The sequence below is a fragment of the Gigantopelta aegis genome, chromosome 10, assembly GCF_016097555.1.
Source record: "Gigantopelta aegis isolate Gae_Host chromosome 10, Gae_host_genome, whole genome shotgun sequence".
Lineage (NCBI taxonomy): Eukaryota > Metazoa > Mollusca > Gastropoda > Neomphalida > Peltospiridae > Gigantopelta > Gigantopelta aegis.
In genome coordinates this window covers 18219788-18243950 of record NC_054708.1, presented here as the reverse complement: position 1 = coordinate 18243950, position 24163 = coordinate 18219788, and the positions used below count along the sequence as shown (strand labels likewise).

Sequence of the window (24163 nt, the reverse complement as noted above, 5' to 3'; positions counted from 1 at the left end):
GAGTATCGTCAACCTATCAAGGCTTTTGCTGGATGATGTCATACAAGATACATGATGTCATTCTTTGTAAGATGCTAGCTACATTCTGTCACATTCAAAAAGTGTTTCTAAACTCCAATTCATAAACAAATATACAAGTGTTGTATTGTTATCACAAAACTAAAATTTATTTTCATTTACTGTACTAAAACAAATGATTTAAAAAGTATGTTTATTGAAAATCTAGTCTGAAATACTCGAGTTGAGTTGGGCTTATGGCACGTGACCTATATTTTTGGTCACTGACCAAAAATATAGAGATTTATCCAGTCATCATATCTTGACAATGAATACAGTGATTGCAGGATAAATATACTTACGGACTATTGAACAACAATGTAACACAAAATCTTACCCTTTTTTTTACCTCTTTAACCAACATTACTGGGTTATCTCTTGTGTGGGTTTTTCTTCAGTAATAATATTTATGTTTAAAAAAGAAAGAAATAAAAGTGACCACAACTGGCTTTATTGATATTATAATTGGAAACATTTAAGAAAATTAAGAAAAAAACATGCTGTTGAAACAAAATTTAATATGGCCTAGGGCAAAAAAGTGCCATGGAGAATTAAACTTCCATGGCACTGTTAATTGCCGTGGGCAACTGCAGGTGTTGCAATTCTCCTTCCTTCACAATGGTTTCAATACATCCCATGGTCCACATTACTTTGAGCATTATAGTCTTTCATTCAGGGACAAAAAATGTACAGTCTTAAAACCAAAACTTTTTTCATAGAACATGGACAGAAACACCGTCCAACCATCGCTAAAATCCTGGGCAACATATTTTCAAAGCTATCTTAACGCTACAATATCATAAAACAATGATAAGCTGTGACATCACTATGGTGTGGCATGTAGTAATGTCATAGCGTATGGTGGTTTTACCACATTGATAATACTAAGATAGTGCGAAAATCTCTAGCCAGGGGTCATATTCTTGAAAAAAGTGTAACTTTACATCTTTTGTATGTTTACGATTTACTACATGTAGCTTTTATGGAAGGAAGGACATGTTTTACTTAATGACGCACATTTTATTTATGGTTATATGGCGTCAGACATATGGGTAAGGACCACACATATATTGAGAGAGGAAACCCACTGTGGCCATTTCATGGGCTACTCTTTTCGATCAGCAGCAGGGATCTTTTATATGCACCATCCGACAGATAGGGTGGTACATACCACGGCCTTTTATATGCCAGTTGTGGTGCACTGGCTGGAACGAGAAATAGCCCAATGGGCTCACTGGCGGGGATTGATCCCAGACTGACTGTGCATCGAGTGAGCACTTTACCACTGGGTTACATCCTGCCTCTGTATCTTTTACGATGACTGGGGGCAGACGTAAAGTTACATCCAACTTCACAATGTAACTTGCCATTACACTAAAAATACATTCGGTTGTAGATTTATGTTTAAGTGGAAAATTAGATAAATTTGTTTTGAAGAATATGGCCCCAGAATTCCAGAAAAATCCATAGGATCTTCATCTGTTCATTATATAAGAAGAAAAACTAAATCTTGGGATTTCTGTAGTTCTTATGAAAATATTCTGAGGACAGAATAGATGGTCACATTACAACGTGACATGAGAAGACTAAATTAGTGACATGAGAAGACTAAATTAGTGCGTATCTACTGCAGTTTCTGTTTTGTCCTCGCTTGACAACACAGGAATAGGTTCATGTAAATACTGCAGTTTTCCATCACTGAAGTCGGACACCACTTGTCCTGAACCATACAGCACCCACTTTGTTGTCAGTAATCCCTCCATTCCTACTGGACCCCGGGCGTGGATTCGAGATGTACTAACACCAACTTCAGCACCTACAACAAAAAGTTGATTTATGTTAATTAGTTCTTATTCATTATGGTGTATGTGTAGAGTGAGAAATTAAAAAAGATACTAAAAAGTCAAATCTCTAAAACTTATTTTCAATCATTGAGACTTGTACTATTTCTCACAATACTTGTCCAACTAAATATTTACATGGATTGAAATTATACTTTTATAAATTATTTGTATATGAAGATTTTTAGTTTTTCTAAACTAATATGTTTTTTTTAACTTAAAACATAGATTTTGTATTTATAATTATCATAATTTAATAATTTTTTTAAACTTTTATGGCGACTCAGACTTTTAAGATGTTTTGTATGAAGTGATTTTTATGTATATAAGGTATTAGAATGCAGTATACCTCCAATCTAATCTTGATTTCAATCTTATGAATTTCATTTTTAATTTAATCGAAAGATGAATTTTTATATTAGATCATTATATTATATTTGTCAAGAGGGAGAGGGTTATGACTGACCTTCATCTATAGTTTTAACTTACCAAGTCCAAACCTGTAACCATCAGCAAACCGTGTGCTTGTGTTGTGGAAGACGCACGCACTGTCGACCGACTGCAGAAAATGTTGAGCAGCATCAGCTATGGAAAGAACAAAATAATGCTGAATACTTTCAGAACGTAATTAAAATATTTGTAGCCATTTTGCTGTGTAAAAGAATCAATATTCACCAATATTTAAAATATAACCTATGCTACATTAACTTCTTGTATTTCGGATACAAGGTGTAAAAGAAATATATTCTTTTCTAGAACGTATTGAAAATAATTGTGTAGGGTAAGTCAGCATTTTTGTTGTTTTTTTGCTACATTTTTACTGTTTTCACCTACCTGGTACATAACAGTTAAAAAAATATTAAAAATACAGTATATATATATATATTTTTTAATTAGGGTTGGCCCTTTTTTCTAAATGGAAACACACAATTTAGTTTTATGCTTCAGTTCAACATAGGAATTCATTGAAATAACTCGAATACACATAGTTCATGACAACACTGACTGTTGCGTTATTGGATGTCATACCATCGTTTGTGACAATAGTGTCCGTGTGTGAACTGCCAAACTTGTTGATGTGCTCTATAGCTTCATTCACATCATTCACAATTTCCACCGCACATTCCAGAGCACCATATTCCTTCTTCATGGAAGAAGCTGGAGATGGTCCAAACTTCAAGCAGCCAGCAAGACGTGGACCTGCATGGATTTTTACCTTGAAAAAAATATATAATGTTAAAGATCTGAATGAATCTTTCTGTATTTCAGGGGTGGGAATTCTCCTCGGATCGGCTGTTTTCATCTCATGGAACATTGCGTTTCCTCGCATTTTAATAGTCTTTTCTTCCAAAATGTGTCAGATGGCACAGATTTTAATCTAGGATTTCAAGAATTTCCGGGACCCCTCTAGATTTCCTCTTTTTTTACAGTTCACCAATTCCCACCGCTGGTATTTAAAACTACTTTAAGTGATACAAATGTATTTCCAGATGTTTTTACTGTCTAAAGGAAGCGTTGGACAGCAGGTGATCACTGAATGACTCAACAAAATATTGTCTGAAATATTACCGTAATATATACAATGGAATCTCATTAATACTGACAGTATGTTTTTCCCCTAAATAATTCACTATTATGTATATTTTAAGACTGCATTTGTCAGTATATCACCAGTCGTTACCGGTAAGTTAAAAGTGGAATCTCCTTAGTCCAGACAATATATTTTTCAGGTGGCTAGTATTACTGCTGGATGATTTTTGTAGCTTAAAAACAAATTATTCACTAATTACACCTTTTAATTTAAAATTTTTAAGGCAGGGTTAACAAGATTTGGTGATTTGAAATATTCACCATGTATAGTAGTGATTCTGCTAATGTTTGCTCCCATAAAAAAAAAATCCAAAAGCTAGTTGAGAAATGATTTAAGAAAGTGGTTTGATTATGAAATGGAAACTTAATAATTGGTGATATACTGACAAATGCTTTCTTAAAATATACATATAAAATTATTTAGTAAAAAACATGTATTCATAAAAAAGAAATCTGGTCTAGCTCTGTGTAAAACATGTATATGGAATAAACAGAAGAGACTTACATCTTCTTTATGGAACATGTTAAGAAGATCATCAAATATGGTGGTGTTCAGCAACGACTTGTGCACTAACAACGTTTCCATGGCGTTGCATGCTGCCGGGTAGTCACACTTGGAATCACGCACTGAATATAATAAATTTCATTTTGGGTACAGGCAAGTATAATTGTAAACAATATTGATTCCATTTGCTTATAATTGACATTTTTAGAATCTTGTTAAAATTGTGTCATTCACAGTCCATTAGGAAAGAAGTGAACTTTGTTAAATAAAGCATAACAATTTATTCTTCATTTTTTTAAACTGGAAATGGGATGTGCTAAGACATTTAAACAAACAGTGAAATCACTCGCCATCTTCGGCCCTGGACCAAGCCATTGGCCATGCCAGCAGCAGTGCCAAGAGGGGACATGCCCAAACAATGAGTTGAATGTGGGTATTACCGAATTGTTTGGCAATTAGTACTTGCCTTTCACTGGCCTTTGTGTTGTAATGGTTAAGCCATCAGTCTTAACAAGGATAGGTACTCCGTTTGCATCTCAGGACCAGCTTAGTTGGTAGTTATAATGCCACTACACCAACTTCTCTCTCACTGACCACTAACAACTACTAACCGACAGTCTGGTCTGGTGCTTATAAAAAGTTTAAAAGACTTTATTAAGACTCTTAATGTCATACAAATTGTTTGTGTTATTAAAGATTCGAGTCTAGAATCTAAGTTTTATACCATGTTTGAACCATAATTTGATTATGAATGACAGCAACTTGCCTATTCTGACGGCCATCTCTGAACTGATGTCTTCATCGAGGTACACATGGCAGACGCCTTCACTGTGCCCGAGAACTGGGATTCCTCTACTGGCTTGCTCGATTCTCTTCACTAGATCACTTGAGCCACGGGGTATCACCAGGTCAATGTACTCGTTCATGTGCAGAAGGTCTTCTATGTCCTCTCTTCGACTCACCTGCAAGTTATATAAAATGGAACTAAAAGACACTGTGGTTTTTAGTTAGTTGGATGTCTAAGCTGTATGAAAACGTGATGGCTATTTCAGACCATATTCAATCAACTGAGTATGCCTAACTACAGCCATTTTTTAAGAAGAGGCTAATTTCTGTTACATGCTAACTTATAAACATACTGCTATTTTGAAAAATGGCCACCATTTTCATATTTAGCTGGGCTTCTGAAATGGGCCTTTTGACCATCACATATCTTCATAGAGTTTAAACATCAGGCTAACTGAAAACATAGTGGCTTTTAGTCCTTAAATTTGGTAGACAAACCTAAAAATTCCAGATATGGCTCATGGACCAATACAAAAATCATCAAAAAGCTGAAATGTACTTAAGTCTGAATCAGCCTCATTGGTGGTGGTCAAACCATCAAGACTTGAGGCTGGAAGATATTGGGTTCGCATCCCAGTACTGGCTTCCACCTGAGAGGGATTTAGTGGATCTTTTGAGAGGCGTAAAGCAGCTATATGACTTCTTTTTCATTAACAACTCATCATTAACTCATTGTACTGGACAGACAGCCCAGATAGCTGATGTGTGTGTCTAGGATAGCATGCTTGAATCATAATTGGAAAAAACAACATGAAAATCAAGATAGAATAAAGAACTGGGTCTGGGTTGGAACCAGTTCTTGGATATGATATCATATGGCTATACCTCAAACTCTGCTATCAACGTCATTACTTCAGATGTGTCCAAAACAAATAATATACATAAATTTAACTAGAAGATCAAATTATGTTCTTGAAGACCATTTTAAACCACTAAAAGAATCAAATCAATAGAATAAATTGTGAATTGTTAGTTTTCATTGATCTATACTCATAATAATTATAATTTATTGACTGAATAATACAACTGATTATTCTGACCAATGTGATTGTCAAATTCATATTCTGACCAATGAAATAGTCATGCTGATTATATAGTCATGCTGATTATTCTGACCAATAAGATTGTAAATTTATTATTCTGACCAATGAGATTGTCTCTACAGGTACAAAGGGTCTGAGAGCTTCCTGAACAAGGTCATGAAGTATCTTGTTACTATGTGATGCTTCTTTTCCTCCCTTCAACAAGAGGCCATTACCACTGCATATAGCTAATGCTGCCACCTGTAAACAACCAAACATTAAACATAATCCATGTTTAGAATATAGTACTCAAAGCTATTTCTAAGAGCTCACCAGTAATTAACATAATACAGAGAGGTTATAATTTTAAACTTATTTTTATTAGTGTTGGTATACATTGTTACTCAATAACCTCTGAAGCTGGTCAACAAAGCGATATATTTGCTGTTTTCACTCGACTAAGAAAACACATTTTTGCTCAATGGCATCTGAAACTGGTAAACAAACTGTCATATTTTCTGTTACTTCTCTACTAAAACCCCCATATAATAACAAAATGCAATTATGTAACAGTACAGAGTCTAAGAATTAAAGTAACAAAATTTATAGCTCATACTTCTCTACTAAAAAAAACCCCATATAATAATAAAATGCAATTATGTCACAGTACATAGTCTAAGAATTAAAGTAACTGAACTTATCGTTCTGTTCTGACCTGTGGAAGGGCATCTGGTCTAGACTCGAATATGACCATAAGAACACCAATGGGAACTGTGACTTGTCTTAACTCCATGCCATCTGCAATCTTTGTCTTCTTTATGACACGTCCCACGGCTGACACAGAATCCTCAGCAATCTGCTTCAGACCAGACGCCAGGGTCTGTAGTTTCTTGTCGGTGAGCACCAGACGAGCAACCATTGATGGAGACAGTTCTGCTGCAAACATAAAAAAAACCAGCTTTATAATATCGGTCTTGTACACTTATGACAATGGAAAATGATTAAATTAATACATGGAACTGGCAGCATGGAGCATGTTACCATCATCTCCAATAGTATTTGTTCATGATTAAAAAGAAAGAAAAACTTACAATTTGTATGGGCTTCTGTGATATCCACTTGGTTTGCTGAAAGGATGTCAGACTTCCGTTCAAGGAGTAGATCTGCCAAGCGATTGATGATGGTAGCTCTCTGTAGGCCACTGAGTGCCTGAAGTTGCTGACTTCCATTACGAGCTGAAAACAAATTGTAGATTACCATTATTTTAAAATGGACTAATTGTATATTCATTCAAATTCTTATAGCTACTTATGTCTAAATTTCAACTATACTGTGTACATTTCAAATCATATTAACCTCTAATCGTTAAACAATGCTGTATTTTAAATTGTAATAGCAAATATTACTTGATCTTGCAGCCTATGGGCCTAAGCAGTCATAAACAGGGGAACTTTGATAAACCATCATTGACATTTCCCTATATCTGAAGACTATTTAGTTATAGCATTTCTGGAAGTAAATTAGATTTTCAAATGAGGTTAGTTTCTCCCTCTTGGGGAATCATACTGACCATATTAACTGTTTCATTTATTCATGTGCCAAGGCTTGGCATTTATGACTTATTTTTAGAAATTCATTTTGGGGTCCATCCCTCAGGACCCTAGGGGGTTGCAATTACCAAATACAGAATTTTGTTTCTCTGTGGGTCAAGGAAGCTTCCTACCAAATGTAGTTGGAAATGCTCTTTTGGATCATCATCCATGACATTACTACCAAATTGGAATGCATTTTAAGTTAAGAACAGTGATAGTTACCATCCATTGCCTGAACTTCAACGGGAGTTCCCATGAAATCGTCCTTGGTAAAGAAAGTGCCAACCTTTTTGCCCTGCAGAATATTGATGATGGCATTGTCCTCGGTGCCATTGCAGATTACAACTGATACTCCATGCTTTAATGCCCAAGTTGCTGCGCCCACCTATCAAAATTTACACACGAAATGTCAAACACTGAATAAGAGGAACCATTTTACATAAAGTACGATAATAAATAACTGATTAGATATTATTGCTATACCATGACAAAACGACTTCAAGTCCAAATTATTATATATTTTTAAAACCATTCTAAGAAATTGGATAAATAAAGCATATCACCAATCATCAGATATTACAACTAATTTTAGGCTACATGGGTGTAGCGTGCGCTGGACCTGGGGGGGGGTGTTCGAATATGAACCAAGTGGACCCTTCTTCTATTTTGTTTTGCACCACCAGAAACTCCATATGCATAAACCTGTATGTGTTAGTTCTGAATGCGGACCATTTCGTCCGAACCCCCAGCCTACGCCCCTGGGCTGTGAGGGCGATTATCATTTTAGTTTTTGTCACAAATGATTACATCATCCGTTTTTGTTGAAGCAACATGCCAGTAGGAATCGAGGGTGGGGGTAGGGGCACAGCCCCTCTCCCATGAACATTTATAGTTTTTTTGTACTACTGTATATATATAAATAAATAAATAAATCTGGCTTATGCCCTCAACACTAGATAGTGTCCCCTATCCCCCTTTTTCAGATATCGTTACTACGTGCCTAGATAAAACAGAACAGATGGACGGGGAAAGAACCTTTGATTCCATTCCTCCGAGACCAACTCGTGACTTCTTTCCATACAGGATCTCCGTGTCCTTGCTGTGTGGACAGTAGGTGAAGAGCATCCTGGAGTCCGGCTGGCCAGGTGGGTGGGTGTAGAGGCCATCCACGTCAGACATGATGACCATCAGGTCAGCACCAATCTCCACACTCATTCTGGCTGCGAGGCTGTCGTTGTCCTTGATACTGATCACCTGACAAGTACACCATTACAGTAAACATAAAAATAATATCTATGGACTATAATTTGCAATGTATACTCCTAAAAACAATAATAATAAAAAAGAAACATTAAAAAAAAAAATGGACACGTATCACCAAAGCTCAAACATTATTACCATGGCTATATTCTAAAATAATGGGTTACTTTTTGCACCCTGAGTTAAGTGTATTTATTCATTAGACCACCTCACTAAGGTTTACTGTTTTCATAATGATAACATAATATTTTGGCTTTTGATAAATTGGTAGGAAACGTTATGATATAAATGCATTTAAGCGTTCGAAACGAACAAATTGCGGCTTAGATACTGTATAAAATTACAAGAATTGTTTTTTATTTACGTGCTAACTAGTCTTAATAACGTTTTGTGACCTGTGAAAGATGATCCTTCACCTTCTTCCTAAGCCGTACAGATATTCCATGATATAGATAATAGATACTGATATTCCGTGCTATAAATTATAGATACTGATATTCCATGTTATAGATTATAGATAGATATTCCATGCTATAGATTATAGATATCAACTGAGTCTTGGCTTGCAAAAATATTGCTCCCTGTACTTCAGACACTATAAATAATGAATGGATAAGTAATGAAGTCTTTACATACCCCAGCGAGGTCCTTGTCTGGCTCGGGAGGTGGCGCTACGGCATCATTAGCGTTTATGATTGGAATAATGTTCAGCTGGACTAGCTCCGACAGTGTGCTACGTAGGTTCTTGCAGCTTTGCTCATTCTGAAGATCGGGCTTAGTCACGAGAACCTGTTGGGCAATACATGTATGTGTTTACATTCAGCTAGCAGTACACCTTTGACTGGAAGCGTGCGAGAGAATTTTAAAACTTAGGTTAATGGATAGATACAAAATTCTAAAGGCATTATTGCTTTACTGATCTTCTTGAAGTATTTCAGTCGGGAAATACAATTTTTCTAACAAAGTTTTAGTAGTATTTTAGTTTTGCAACACCTGGATGGTGTTTTGAGAAAAATATCTGTGTACATGTATAAGTGAAAGCAGGTGCGTGTTCAAAGACGGGTCTAAACTGTAGCGAGCGTTGGTTTTAGGGGGTAGATGGGTCATGTTCCCCCGGAAAATACATTAAAAAGAATATATGCTTAGAGAATGGGAGGGGGCGGGGGCGACACGTGCCTTGCCTGGCCTGGCCTTCTGTCCTCTGTCATGCTTCGGAGAGACGTTTTCAACCGGCAAAGACCACTAAAACATCTCATCTTTTAACTGCTGCTGTCAACACTGGCACTTTGAGTAGGACTCTTATCTGGTGATGACTTAATATTAGGGTACATTTAGCCGTTTTATTCTACAGCTGATTGAAGACTGAGCGTGGACACATTGATGACTCATTGTGGTCATATGGTGTGTCACCAGTTGTTGGCGATGTTAGGAATGATACAGATTCGGTTTTGGTTTCTCCCCAGTCTGTATCAATCAGCTGAAGAATTTATTGTTTTAAGAGATATTACTCTTTCAAAAAACGTGGCATTGGGTTATAAATTACAGGTATGCATTTAGACGCCAGTATTCACTTTCTGACTGTGATGGAGGATCGGCTGTTTTCTGTTCATGTGATATACGTGGTCCACCAGCTTCTATATTATACTCTGTGTCCAAAGCACTCGAGTGTCCAGGTGTCGTGTAACGTTCAGTCATTGCGTTCAGGAACATTATTGTTTTTACATGATGGCTGGTGTTAACCAGATCACAAGACACATTATGGAGTGACTGACAAAGAGGTGTGTGTGAGTGTGTCTTGTGATCACATTATGGAGTGACTGACAAAGAGGTGTGTGTGTGTGTCTTGTGATCACATTATGGAGTGACTGACAAAGAGGTGTGTGTGTGTGTGTGTGTGAGAGAGAGAGAGAGAGAGAGAGAGAGAGAGAGAGAGGAGAGAGAGAGAGAGAGAGAGAGACTCTAAAGCAGGCTTATAGTCAGGATTTTGAGGGGGGGTGGGGGGTCGTTTAGGTTTATGGTGAGGCGCGAAGGGCCCGAGTTGCTTAGGAGGGTCCGGGGGCATATTGACAAAAAAATGTCACCGGTAAGGGTCGATGACACCCGACCCCCCCCCCCCCCCCCCCCCATTGGCTACGGGCCTGTAGCGATGGTGGTGAACATTAATAAACATTTGACTGCTTTTTTGTATACCACCCATAAGTAAACTGCCACTTTCCCAAGAGTGCGCCCCGCCTACTTTCGATTTTAAAATGCAATGTTCCAGTACGATGCAATGTTTCCCGAGCTACACAAGCTGCACGTCAAATATGTTCAGCATGAATCGTATGATGCAATAAGATATTATCATCAATACATGTCATTTCCTCAGCTGTTTCGAGGTAACGTGATATCAGGCTGTGCTACTGTAGTCCGTCCCACCATTATATAAACATGTCTTTTGTAAATAATTTCAATTTGGTTTGACGTAAGAACAAAAGCAAACGTTTTTGTGGAAATAAAAAAAATATACTATTGTTGTGTCCAATTTAAATAACTTCCATACGGTAATACGAAAAAAAGGCGTTCCCTGTGGGATGGACTATAGGTCTGTATTTATTTGTAAACTAGATCCTGCCGCCACTAAGCCGATAAGCTAATGGCGCGCTTTTCGTCAAGTCAGGTCGCCTGCACTGCAATTGTATTTATTTGTCAGTTTATTCTATTTTGTCACGTGCTTACACAAAAATATATTGGGCCGAATTCACGAAGCCAGTTTTAGATTTACACGCGTGTAACAGGCTTCGTAAATTCGGCCCATTGCATTCCGTATACAATGAATGAAATGTTTTATTTAAAGACACTCTCAACACATTTTATTTATGGTTATATGGCGTCAGACATATGGTTACGGTCCACACAGATATTGAGAGAGGAAACCCACTGTCACCACTTCGTGGGCTACTCTTTTCGATTAGCAGCAAGGGATCTTTTATATGCACCATCTCATGGCTTTAGATATACCAGTCATGTGGACCATTAATTGCAGGATTTTTGATGTGTGTGGGTTTCATGGGCAGAGGCGGATCCCCCTCCAAACCTCCCCGCAAAATTCCCTTGGCATTCCACCTCATATCACAGCGCCCCCCCCCCCCCCCCCCCCCCAAAAAAATGGATTTTCTGGATCCGCCACTGATGGGGTTGGGGGGTTGGTGGTGGAACAAAGGCATACCCAACCTAAAATAGGCATAACTACGGGGCAGTTTAAAAGAAACCAGGACACAATAATAATATTCTCCAGCTATGCGAAAATATTCACTTTTAAACGAAAAAGAGTCAGGGGCAGATCAAGAATATATTTCGTGGTGTGTGTGTGACTAAATTTAGGAACAGGGAACATGAACCAATGCATAAAAATGGCAACACAATAAATAAATAAATAAATAAAAATTAAAAGATGAAAGAGGCATTTGGACATTTTAGAGCGGGACGGGCCCTTGGGCCCCCTCTTGCATCTGCCTCTGAGAGCATTATTTTGCTATTTGTGGGCGGATGTGCGGGACTTCCTCCGTTAGGTATGAACCTGAGTCGGTTAATTGTATAGAAAGTGTTACCTGGGCTGTTCTTACTCCATACTGCATGAACATTGCCTCATACAGCGACATCAGTCCACTCTGTCCTGCCGCTGCACATGCCCTCGGCTCCAAGACGATCTTCCCCTGTAAACAGTTTTCCACATTATATATCTGAAATCTAAAAATGTTGCTGAATTTTCTGAAATTTGACAAAAATATGGAGTATGAAAATCATTGCACATTACCAAAATGGATGACTGAATATGTTAGTCTACCCACAACACAATCTCGTGTACCCATCATTCGCCTGAAACCAAGTTCCACTGGTACCCACCCCGTAATATCGTTCATTCGTAATTTCGTTCATGCGTCGTCTGTATGACGCCAAGTTCCACTGTTACCCATGCCACCCCGTAATCTCGTTCATACGCCGTCAGTATGACGCCAAGTTCCACTGTTACCCATGCCACCCCGTAATCTCATTCATACGTCGTCTGCATGACGCCAAGTTCCTAAGGTACCCACCCCGTACTATGGTTTTGTTTGACGCTATGCATCTTACACTGGTAGTCACGTCATAATCTCGTTCATATATCGTGTGCATGCCGCCAAGTTCCACCGATACCCATACCACCCTGTAATCTCGTTCATACGTCGTCTGCATGACGCCAAGTTCCACTGGTACCCATGCCACCCCGTAATCTCGTTCATAAGTCGTCTGCATGACGCCAAGTTCCACTGGTATCCATGCCACCCCGTAATCTCGTTCATACGTCGTCTGCATGACGCCAAGTTCCACTGGTACCCATGCCACCCTGTAATCTCGTTCATACGTCGTCTGCATGACGCCAAGTCCCACAAATACTCACTCCGTAATCTCCTTCATACGACGTCATTATGACGCAAAGTTCTACTGGTACCCACCCCGTAATCTTCACACGTCGTCATTATGACGCCAAGTTCCAATGGTACCCACCTCGTAATTTCGTTTATACATCATCTGTTTGAAATCAAGTTTCAATGATACCCACCTTGTAATCTCGTTTATACATCGTCTGTATGACGCAAAGTTTTACTGGTACCTACTCCGTAATCTCGTTAATAAAGCGTCTATATGACGTCAGGTTCCACGGGTACCCACCCCGTAATCTTGTCTATACATCGTTTATCTGACGGCGTATTTTACATGTACCCATACTAGTGTCTATACATATACTTTGTACATGTATATACTGATCAGTTCACTAATACTCGCCCCATAATCTCGTTTATACATCGTCTCTCTGACGCTCATGGACATGAAGATCTCTTGTCGAAGTCTCTGTTTCCCATAAGCCACTGCGCCGCTGGTTACCAAAATCATCTCTCGGCCTTGGTTTTGCAGTTCTGACACCTTTAATACAATATCAACACATGAATTATCCATGCTTGTTACACTTTTACATGTATACATTATTTGTGTTTTAAAGTTCCAATTTGGATGCTGATTTAAGACAACAATTAACGGCTGTATTGGGTTAAGTTTGAAATATGGGTCAGAGTGCCTCTATCTATTCAATTTCCCGATGTGTCTGGTCTGATTAAAATGTTTGACTTCAGTCTTATATACTGAACAAAATAAGAAACTTCCGCTAACTTTGCTTGAACATAACTTGATGAAAACAAACCGGGGGAATAATTGTTATATATGCGTTTAAAGAGTGTTCCATGATGCATCGTTTGGTGCAAAAATCATAGCCATAGGTTAACAGAAACTGGGAGAAATTTTGACCAAGTGTGGTAGGGGTTAAAAAAAAAAAACCCACTTAATAACGGGTATGACCACCTCTTGAATTGACCACTGCAGTGCATCGCAGGCGCATAGAATTGACTAAAGTGTTGATTTCTGCCTGTGGAATATTGTTCCATTCCTGAATGAGCGCTTGACGAAGTTCGTTGACGTTAGCAGGTGGGTTGGGACGACGCCTCAATCGCCTGTCCAGACTATCCCAGACATGCTCGATGGGGTTGAGATCAGGACTTTTAGCGGGCCAGTCATCAATGAAATCAATGTTATTTGTCCTAAGAAAATGTACAGTGTCTCTAGCTGTATGAGAGGTGGCATTATCATGCTGAAAAATCGAGATGTTGGCGTTGTTATGGAACAGAGGAATGACGTGATGAGCGAGAATGTCATCGCGGTAACGTTGAGCATTTAAATTGCCATCAATGACGACTAGTGGAGGAACGATAACCATGGGCAATGGCTGCCCAGACCATGACACAACCCCCACCCCCGAAACGATCTCGTTCAAGAACACAACAGTAAGCATAGCGTTCATTTCTCCTACGGTAGACGCGCACCCTGCCATCACCACGTTGTAAAGAAAATCTGGATTCATCCGAAAAAAGAACGGCATTCCAGCGTCGCCGTATCCAACGAATATGTACAGGTGCCCAATTAAGACGATTTAGACGATGACGTTGCGTTAAAACGCATCCGACGTAAGGACGTTGTGCATGTAAACCGTTCTCCCGCAGACGATTACGAACAGTTTGCCCACTGATTCGGTTATTATGAAGCCCAGGTGTGTTAGCAGCAGTAGCAGTGGCAGTTTGGAATCGATTGCGCAAATGCGTGTTCATGATATAGCGGTCTTGACCACGCGTTGTAACACGCGGACGTCCACGACGTGGCAAGTCGTTGGTGCTTCCTGTCGTTCGAAATCTTACGCGGAGATTTCGTATCGCTCGACTAGAACTCCCAACATGCCTTGCAACGTCTTCTGTCGACATGCCAGCATCAAGCATGCCAATCGCCCGTTCGCGTAAATTATTAGGTATTCTTGGCATACTAAAAATGCTACAATGTAAAAAACGTTATGTTTTTTTACAAATTTTGAAGCATTTTCGTTCACTTGACAACAATGTCAGTAAGACAAGTAAAACAAATTGACCGAATACTACACGGGACATGTCGAACCATGCATGCACGTGCAAATTGAATTTCACGTTGTCGACGATTAACAGTGCAAAAATAAACGATAAAATTCATGAATCCTGATAATACAGCTCAAATCTAATACTACCTATATCATTTCATTACACAATGAATTCTTTAACACAACAAATACTATATGTACAAATCGGAAGTTTCTTTTTTTGTTCAGTATATATACTCGGAATTTGAGTATAATTATATTTATATCACTAAGTTGATTACAGTCTCTTTATTTAACAGTACCACAATATATCACACCCTGAGACTAGTTCAAGGAGAGTAATTTTAACTCCCGTAAGCTTGTAAATGTATATGGTATCAATGTGATAATATCTTAAATGGCTCCCCATAATATAATTTAGGGAAATTGATCACTCCCTTGAATTATTTTCATGGCGTGGTCTGATAATTAGCAAACTGGTACTGCGTAAGTTGATCTAGATTCTACATTTCGTTTACGACAACCACCCACCATTTCTTAAAGCTTTGAACTTCTATTCTAAAGTGTATAGTCAATGCACACACACACACACACACACACACACACACACACACACACACACACACACACACACACACTATCTCTGTATAGTCAATGCACACACACACACACACACACACACTCTCTCTCTCTCTCGTCCTCCCCATCTCTCTCTCTCTCTCTCTATGTATTTTCTCTGTCTCATTCTATCTATCTATCTATCTCTCTCTCTCTCTCTCTCTCTCTCTCTCTCTCTCTCTCTCTCTCTCTCTCTCTCTCTCTCTCTCTCTCTCTCTCTCTCTCTCTCTCTCTCTCTCTCACCCACATTGACATTGCAGTTTTTGAAGAATATGTTGGTAAGAAATTCAAGCTGACCTATACGTCATACCTGTTCCACAATAGAAGCAAGTCTCCCCAGCGCAATTCCGCATTCATCTTCTCTAGTGATGACAGCGCTACCTAGCTTGACGACAATTCGTTTGGAACCGAGTAGATCGGATCTCTGAATGGCGTGCTGGTCGACGTATGTGGACGTGAAGATGCCAGATAACTGCTGGTGGTTCTTGTCGATCAGCTCTGTCTTCTTACAAAGAATTCGATGTCCACACAGAAAACAAGTAGTCTGCTGTCGACCAACAATCTGGCTGAATCTTAAAACGCGGTGCATTTTGGCTGCTCTGAAATTAAACATGATTGTATCATATGTAAGTATCATAAAAACCTGGATTTCAATATGCTATTTGAAAATATTCTTTTAAGATTATGGCTGGTCCAAAATATACCATTATTGTTAATTTTATTACCGCGTATTAGACTTTATGTTGATTTGAATTTGAAATACTAAAAAAAGGAACTGTTACGGTTATTTTGTGACTCGAATATTTATAGAAAGTTTGAGCTTGAACTGTCCACTTAAAACAATGTTAACATTTTTACCCCTGTACTTTTAACATTTGCATCTTTGAACTCACATTCGGTATTGCTATCATGTAATGTAACATTTGGATCTTTGACCTCGCATTTGACAACTTCATGTGTGTTCCCCACTGAGAACCTACTTAAGGATTTCGTGAACTCATGACCACGAAACCTTGTAGACAATTCCTTTGTGAAATTTATTGAAGGACTGGATTGCACGAAAACATTTTTGTATTTCTCTTGATGGGTTCAACTTTGAACTTATGAAGATCGTATGGTTAAAAAGAAAAAATCGTTAAAATGAGCCAAACATGTTGATCAAAAACATTTTTATTTTCGACTCGTAGTATAGTTCGCTAATACCCTCCTCAAATATGGATCCAACGAACTTTAAAACAAAACAATTTTTTTTTTTTTTTTTTTATCCCGGTGCCCCCTTTCCTTTCTCTCCTTTGAATTCTATCTCATTTATTCCCAATCTGGCAACTCATCCTATCTTTCAACTTCTTTCGCTGTCCACCTCCACATCCCAGTCCTTATCTCACCAACCGCGACAGGTACTTGTCTCTTGTGGCTATCTGTGCCACACACCTGCCATTCCTCATCAGCTTTTAGCTGTGGGCTTAGTCTGACCACTTCGGGGAGTGTTCAGTAGTTACTTCTGGCATTGTCAAGGGGCACTTGTAACCACCTACTATGCACCCCTACTACCGGCGGTCGTTAGTTAGTGCCGTGGGTCGGACCAGCTTTATTAGCGGCAGATGAATCCAACGAAAATCCATGCTCCTTCCAACAACTACTGACTGGGTGCGTTCCCCAGTTTCCATTAAACGAAGCCTTAACAGATGACTTTTTAATATTGACGACGAACAAAAATAATGTATACACTCTGGTGTAATTGCTGCTTTGCAGTGTGTATACTTTGTTTGTTCTCTACAAACTGCACACTTTACTTGAAACAATGCTGGATATTAACACGTTAAGTTAATGTCGCCTTCATGACCTAGTTCAGGTACAGGCCCCCAGATGATTACAGTCACAGATGAGGTGCTGTGGATCGCGGGATCGACTGCTCTTGGTGGACTCAGTAACTGACTATATTCTGTTCCATCCAGTGTTCCATAAGTCGTATATGGCATGTTCTATATGTGAGAAACAGCATTATGACGTATTCTTTGTAATAAACTATACATGTCGCCATCGGGTGTCATCTATCAGCATCCAAGGCGCGGGACTTAGCTCAATCGTAGGGCTGAACCACCTCAGTTACCAGTTCCGGAACCTTTCCCACCAAACGATCGAAGGAAGGAAGGAAATGTTTTATTTAACGACTCGCTCAACAAATTTTATTTACAGTTATATGGCGTCGGACTTATGGTTAAGGACCACATATATATTGAGAGAGGAAACACGCTGTCGTCACTTCACGGACTACTCTTTTCGATTAGCAGCAAGGGATCTTTTATATGCACCATCCCACAGACAGGATAACACATACCACGACCTTTGATATACCAGTCGTGGAGATCACTATAGCTTCTAGTTCTTAACTTTTAATATGTGAACATAAGACCATTAATGAAGAAAAGGGATATACTTTAATGTAAGGATTACCTGTTATTTCTTTGAGATTTACAGGACCCGAAAAAAGTAAATAATTAAACATGCGCTAACCGTGTAACTCGGGAGGGGAATTTTATCTGGTAATATCATTAGTACCTTGGCCGGTTGTAGTACAACATTGATCACACTTAACCCAGTTATTTTGGTGATGTGCTTTTGTCAGACTGTCTAATCAAATGCGATGAACCTTAAAATTGTGTTATCTGTATTTGATAAAAGAAATCAATATTGTAACTTGCCAGTGACCAGTATAGGTATTTGATATGTATATTATAGCTTAATTAAAAGATTTCAAAACAGCAGCAAATGATAGATATATATAATACGTTATATACTTCGTAAACTAACAAAAACTTAATACCCTTAACATTTCCTGCGACAATCGATTATGGAATTTTATAATAGCTCATCATATCGATAGAACCCAACCAGTAAATTGTTGATTATAATCGATCATTGGCTAATTTGGCTATGGGCAAGTTGAGCCATGAGAATCCTAAATCATTATATGCAGTATTTGCTGTATGCAACTGTTGTTTAACAGGTCACGTTTGACGCCCAGTGGCCAATGCGTGTTTTCTGTGTTGATGTCCGTTAAACATCCATTCATTCATTCATAGGTCTTTATACATTTTCGTAATGACTAAAAATTTATATTGTTTTTGACCCATTTGATGGTCGTTCAATCATAAGCGTACGAGACTGCCACCCCCAGCCCACCCCGTTGTTGAGCCCGTGTGTTGACAACTGCCTGGCACCGCCTGCCCATTGAAGCAACCAGAGTACGGATGACGTCCCGGGGGATGGTGGCCCACTCGGCCTGCAAGGCTGCTGCCAGCTCGGGCAGGGTCTGGGGCTGTGGTTGTCGCTGTCGGAGGCGTCGGTCCAACTCGTCCCATAGATGCTCAATTGGGTTCAAATCCGGTGATATCGATGGCCAAGGAAGGACATTAATGTTGTTGTTCTGTAGGAAAGCCGTTGTGAGACGTGCTGTGTGAGGCCTGGCGTTGTCATGTTGGAACACTGCGTTGGCGTTGGCCATAACTGGAACGATGTGTGGCCGGAGAATCTGGTCAATGTAGCCCTGTGCATTCAGGTTGCCCTGCACGTGGACCAGGTCAGTTCTGCCAGTGTGTGAAATGGCTGCCCACACCATGACACTACCCCCGCCGAATCTGTCCACTTCCTGCACGCAGTTTGCCGCATAACGTTCACCACGACGCCTATACACACGACATCTTCCATCATGACGTCGGAGCAGAAATCGGGACTCGTCACTGAACCACACCTGTCTCCATCGCAGTTGAGGCCATTGTCGATGAATCTGGCACCACTGCAGTCGGAGTCGACGGTGTTGTGGTGTTAAGATGACACCTCGAACTGGACGTCTGGCACGAATTCCTACCTCACGTAGGCGGTTCCGTACGGTCTGGTCGGATATCCTGCGCAAACCTGGTATTGCTGCGGCTGTGGAGGTGGCAGTAGTCAATCGTTCCCGAAGGTGGCGTACCCGGATGTAGCGGTCCTGCCCGGGGGTAGTGACCCGTGGTCGACCGGATCTAGGGAAGTCACGTGTTGATCCATGTTGCTGGTAACGGTCCCACAGTCTGGAGATGGTGCTTGGGGACACATGGAATGCCCTGGCAACGGCCGTTCTGGATTCGCCTGCGTCTAGTTGGCCGATGGCATTGTTTCTCTGCGGTTCACTGAGACGTGGCATGTCCTGGATTGTCAACTGTCGGCCAGATACAGAGGCCAGGCAAGCGAACACCCTGCACTTTTATACTGTCGGTGTTCATGTTGCACGTGCAGACAACGCACGTGCAGTGGTGACATGGTTTGCACGTGGCTGCGTTTTTGCGAATATTCACATTTTGGAACTTTATTGTACAGTAGCTGCGTTTTATCGAATGTAACCGTGGGAATGTGTTTGGGACATGCAATGACCTTATATTCACAAAGCATGAACCGGTAGGAAACATAAAATCGGAGTTATAACCCATTTGTACCCTTTTGCGTTTCTTTTTTTGAAGAGTATATATACAAACGTTCATTGTTGCTGGAACATTAAAATTTATTAATATGATATGTGTAATAATCTCAGTGCTAACAAATAATCACGTAATTCGCCTCGGACAGTCAGCCAGGGTTATCTCCATTTTCACACAGACTAAATGTTATCATTGATTATACTGATGGAAAGAAATAAGGGACCATAACAAAACTAACAGGAAAGAGTGCCTGCAACAAAAACTCATCCATAGTGACATTCAGTCCTATATTACATCTTTGTACTTTAGACAGGCGCGTTTGCATAGGGGGTGTTTGGGGTTCGAAGCCCCTTACCCCTGCTGGAAGTGAATTTTCTTTTCTCTTTTCCAATACATTTTCCAGAGGCAGCAGAACTCGACCCCCCCCCCCCCCCCCCCCTTCAAGGCACAGTCTAGACCCTCCCCCTGTACAATATCCTGCACACGGGCCTATTATACAGACTTTAAAATTCTAATAGTGACTGAAATTTGGTCTACAATACCAAATATTCCCCTATTTTTGTTTTCTCTTGTTTCTCAGTATATTTAGGTCTAAATTGTAGCCAAATATTTTCACGGCTGTTGACCTTTCATGTAAACGTTGACCTGTATACATAACGACTATTGCTGCTAGATATAGTATACATGTTTATGTATATGCAGCTAAAGTCGACCCAACAAACCACACTTATTTAAAAAAGGATACAGGTCTTACAAAACCAACGTAAATATTCGAAGACATAATCGAATACAAATTAAGATGTACGTGTTTTCGGCTAAGCAATTACTTGAAGCCATTATTTTTTAATATTCCATTAAGTATAATAGTATACTGGTTGTTTGTTTTGTTTGGGTTTTTTTTTTGGGGGGGGGGGGGTTTGTTTGTTTGTTTTGTTTGTGGGGTTTTTTGTGGTTTTTTGTGGGGGGGTTTGGGGGGGTGGGGGGGGGGTCAAAAAGGAGGATATATACGTTAGACAATACCAGTGTAATATTTATAGTATTGTAATAGTATAGTGGGTGACAAATGGGAATTAAAAACGTGACATAACACTGATATCAAAACTTAATGTTTATGCTAGGATACAGAGATATAAACCAAACCCAGATGTAGGCAACACAAGTACGTCTAGTGACAATCTAGGGATCCAAACCACTGTCAACTCTGTCAAATTCCTGGGACGATGTCTATCAATACTGACGATGACGTCGCCTGATGATACCCCACGTGTTCGATGAGGGAAAGGTCTGAGATCGGGGCTGGCTGTGGTACCATGTTTATGTTTTGCTCCTGCATGTACGTTTTATTCAATACCTCTGAAATATTCATATTTCAATTCAAATACCCTAATCTCATTTTGAAAAGAAGACACATGCGTGTATGCCCCCCCCCCCCCCACACACACACACACACACGCCACGTACACACGCACACACAAAATGCCCAGGATAAAAAAAAATTAGGTTAATAAAGGGTCTCTTCTCTAGCTACACAAAAAAGGGCACTTTTAAACTTCAAAAGGGCCGTACCTGACCCACCCAAGCTAGGTACGGCCTTGATAAAGAATATTAATACCACCAGTTTTTCCAACTTGAAAATCCCTTGTGTACAGGGAATACCAGTTGAATGTGGACGTTCTGTTTGACACAGATGCAATTCTGTAATCGCACATCAGGACAATAAGAAACGGGTCTGTTTTGTTGGTCAAACAAAGGTCACAAACTGACCAGTGGGATGTCAGGTAACGTGCACAACAACCGTCTGATTCTTATGCAGCTTATTGTGACACCCAGTTGTTTTGATCATCAGTACAAGGGGCGGGATGTAACCCCGGGGGAAAGCGCTCGCCTGATGCGAGGTCGGTCTAGGATCGAACTCCGTCGGTGGGCCATTGGGTTATTTCTCGTTCCAGCCAATGCACCACGATTGGTATATCAAAGGTATGCTGTCTGTGGGATAGTGTGTATAAAAGATCCCTTGTTACGAATGGGAAAATGTTGTGGGTTTCCTCTCTAAGATTATATGTCAAAAATACAGTAGCCGATGATTAATAACTCAATGTGCTTTAGTGGTGTCGTTAAACAAAACAAACTTTAATTTTGATCATCTTAAATAAGTATACTCTCGTTGTGCTTTGTATTCATTCATTTTAACTTATTTTCGTGCTTATATCCAATTAAGGTTCAGTCACGTTGTCCTGGGCACACACCTCGGCTATCTGAGCTGTCTGTCTATGACAGAGGGTTAGTTGTTAGTTGTTACTTGTTACTTGTTAGTTGTTACTTGTTACTTGTTAGTTGTTACTTGTTAGTTGTTACGTGTTAGTGAGAGAGAGAAAAGGGTGTAGAGGTCTTACACCTACCTATTAAGTCGTTAAAACTCGCTCTGTGTGGGAGCCGGTGCCGGGCTGCGAGCCCAGTATCTGCCCCTCCAAACACCCCCAAAGTTCCCTTGGCATTCCATCTCATGTCATTGGTGTCCCCCTTAATGGATTGTCCGGATCCGCCACAGCTTTTACGTTTCACATAAAATGTATTCGGTGCCATACAAACACTAGGACGTTAAAAAAACATCGACTGGCCACATTTGATAATTTAAAGAAAAATTTGTGCAACTGATCCCATAGACGACAATAGTAACATAGATACAAGCGACATAAACGCCACAGATATAAACCCCTCACAGTTAAAAGTGAATCAGAAAAAATTGAGGGTCAAGCTGCTCGTTTCTGAGATAACAGGTAGCGTCTATGACTACCCTTGTTCCGCACAAAATTCGAGTACTTTTTTTTACAGGTACCCCATACTTGCTTTAAGCACAAGGCTACTTGACACATTGGTACTAGATGAAATAAAATTGCATATTTTTTCACCCAGATGAAACTTTTTTTTTTACAACCAACACACTCACATTTATAACCAATCACAAGACCTGTGGTGTTCACTTCTCTATCAAAAGTTCGCTGCACCTCGAACTTTGACCCAGCCGGAAGTTATTTGGTTTAGTACTACCTTAACAGCCAAGCATATTTTACACTGTCTAGTAAACTGACGTCAGTACCTTTAATATCGATCTATTCTCGCAGCAATGGAATATAAATACGTAATACCGAATATAACATATGCCTCCCAACATGAATACTGTTTACACGTGAATTTTGGCAGGAGGGGGGGGGGGGGGGGTCTAGGCTGTGGCAACCGAAGTTTATCGGAGCAGGTTATGTCATGGTCCCCTGAAAAATATATTTAAAAAAAGAAAAGAAAATTTGCTCGAGGGTGGCGGGGTTTCGATCCCGAACCCTTCTCCCTGCACAACGCACCTTGTACACTTTAATAATGTTTGTATTAAAAGCCTTACCTTTTAAAATATCACTTCAGTAAATGATGTCAAATTTCTGTGATGGGAAATATCGACAGTGATCTGCCATACAGTCGACGAAATCTCTGAAAGCAATGGTCCTCATTTCATGGGATTGCATCATCATCATCAAGCGACAGATGTTTACAACACGTTATGTCTCAGGACGAAGGATGGTTTAAGTCGGCGCGTTGAGGCGGATATTGTATATGTTTATGCTGTGATGGTGTGTAAGATTTATATGATGAAGTCTGGTGCGCGTCCTTCACACGGCGTGTTGTCAGATGTTCACCGCCACATCCCGTTAATCGTGCACGGTTCAGTGACTGCGTTCTCTTTGGATGCAGACAGAGAGTTCAGTGGTTGACCTGCATCAGCTGGCCATGCTGAAATCTATCAATAAAACATGGCATGTCGCGTGGTCACGTGCTAGCGTCGTGAGCATATCATCACAATAGAACTGTGCATGCCTTTGGAAATCACACTAATGCCGTTTGACCTGCTTTACAGTC

At 39.8% G+C, this 24163-nt stretch overlaps 1 protein-coding gene across 1 annotated transcript; it reads right to left on the bottom strand.

The window, feature by feature from the left end:
- Positions 1–1234: 1234 nt before the first annotated feature.
- LOC121384039 (delta-1-pyrroline-5-carboxylate synthase-like) lies at positions 1235–24058 on the bottom strand. The gene is made up of 15 exons (XM_041514201.1): positions 23652–24058; positions 16114–16402; positions 13520–13657; positions 12304–12408; positions 9350–9502; positions 8489–8707; positions 7676–7838; positions 6953–7096; positions 6577–6797; positions 5985–6122; positions 4760–4955; positions 3994–4115; positions 2928–3114; positions 2388–2483; positions 1235–1873 (listed from the first exon to the last, which is right to left on the bottom strand). Exons 2-15 carry the CDS (start codon positions 16390–16392, stop codon positions 1671–1673), a joined length of 2364 nt encoding a protein of 787 aa, XP_041370135.1. The 5' UTR covers positions 16393–16402; positions 23652–24058; the 3' UTR covers positions 1235–1670.
- Positions 24059–24163: the final 105 nt, after the last annotated feature.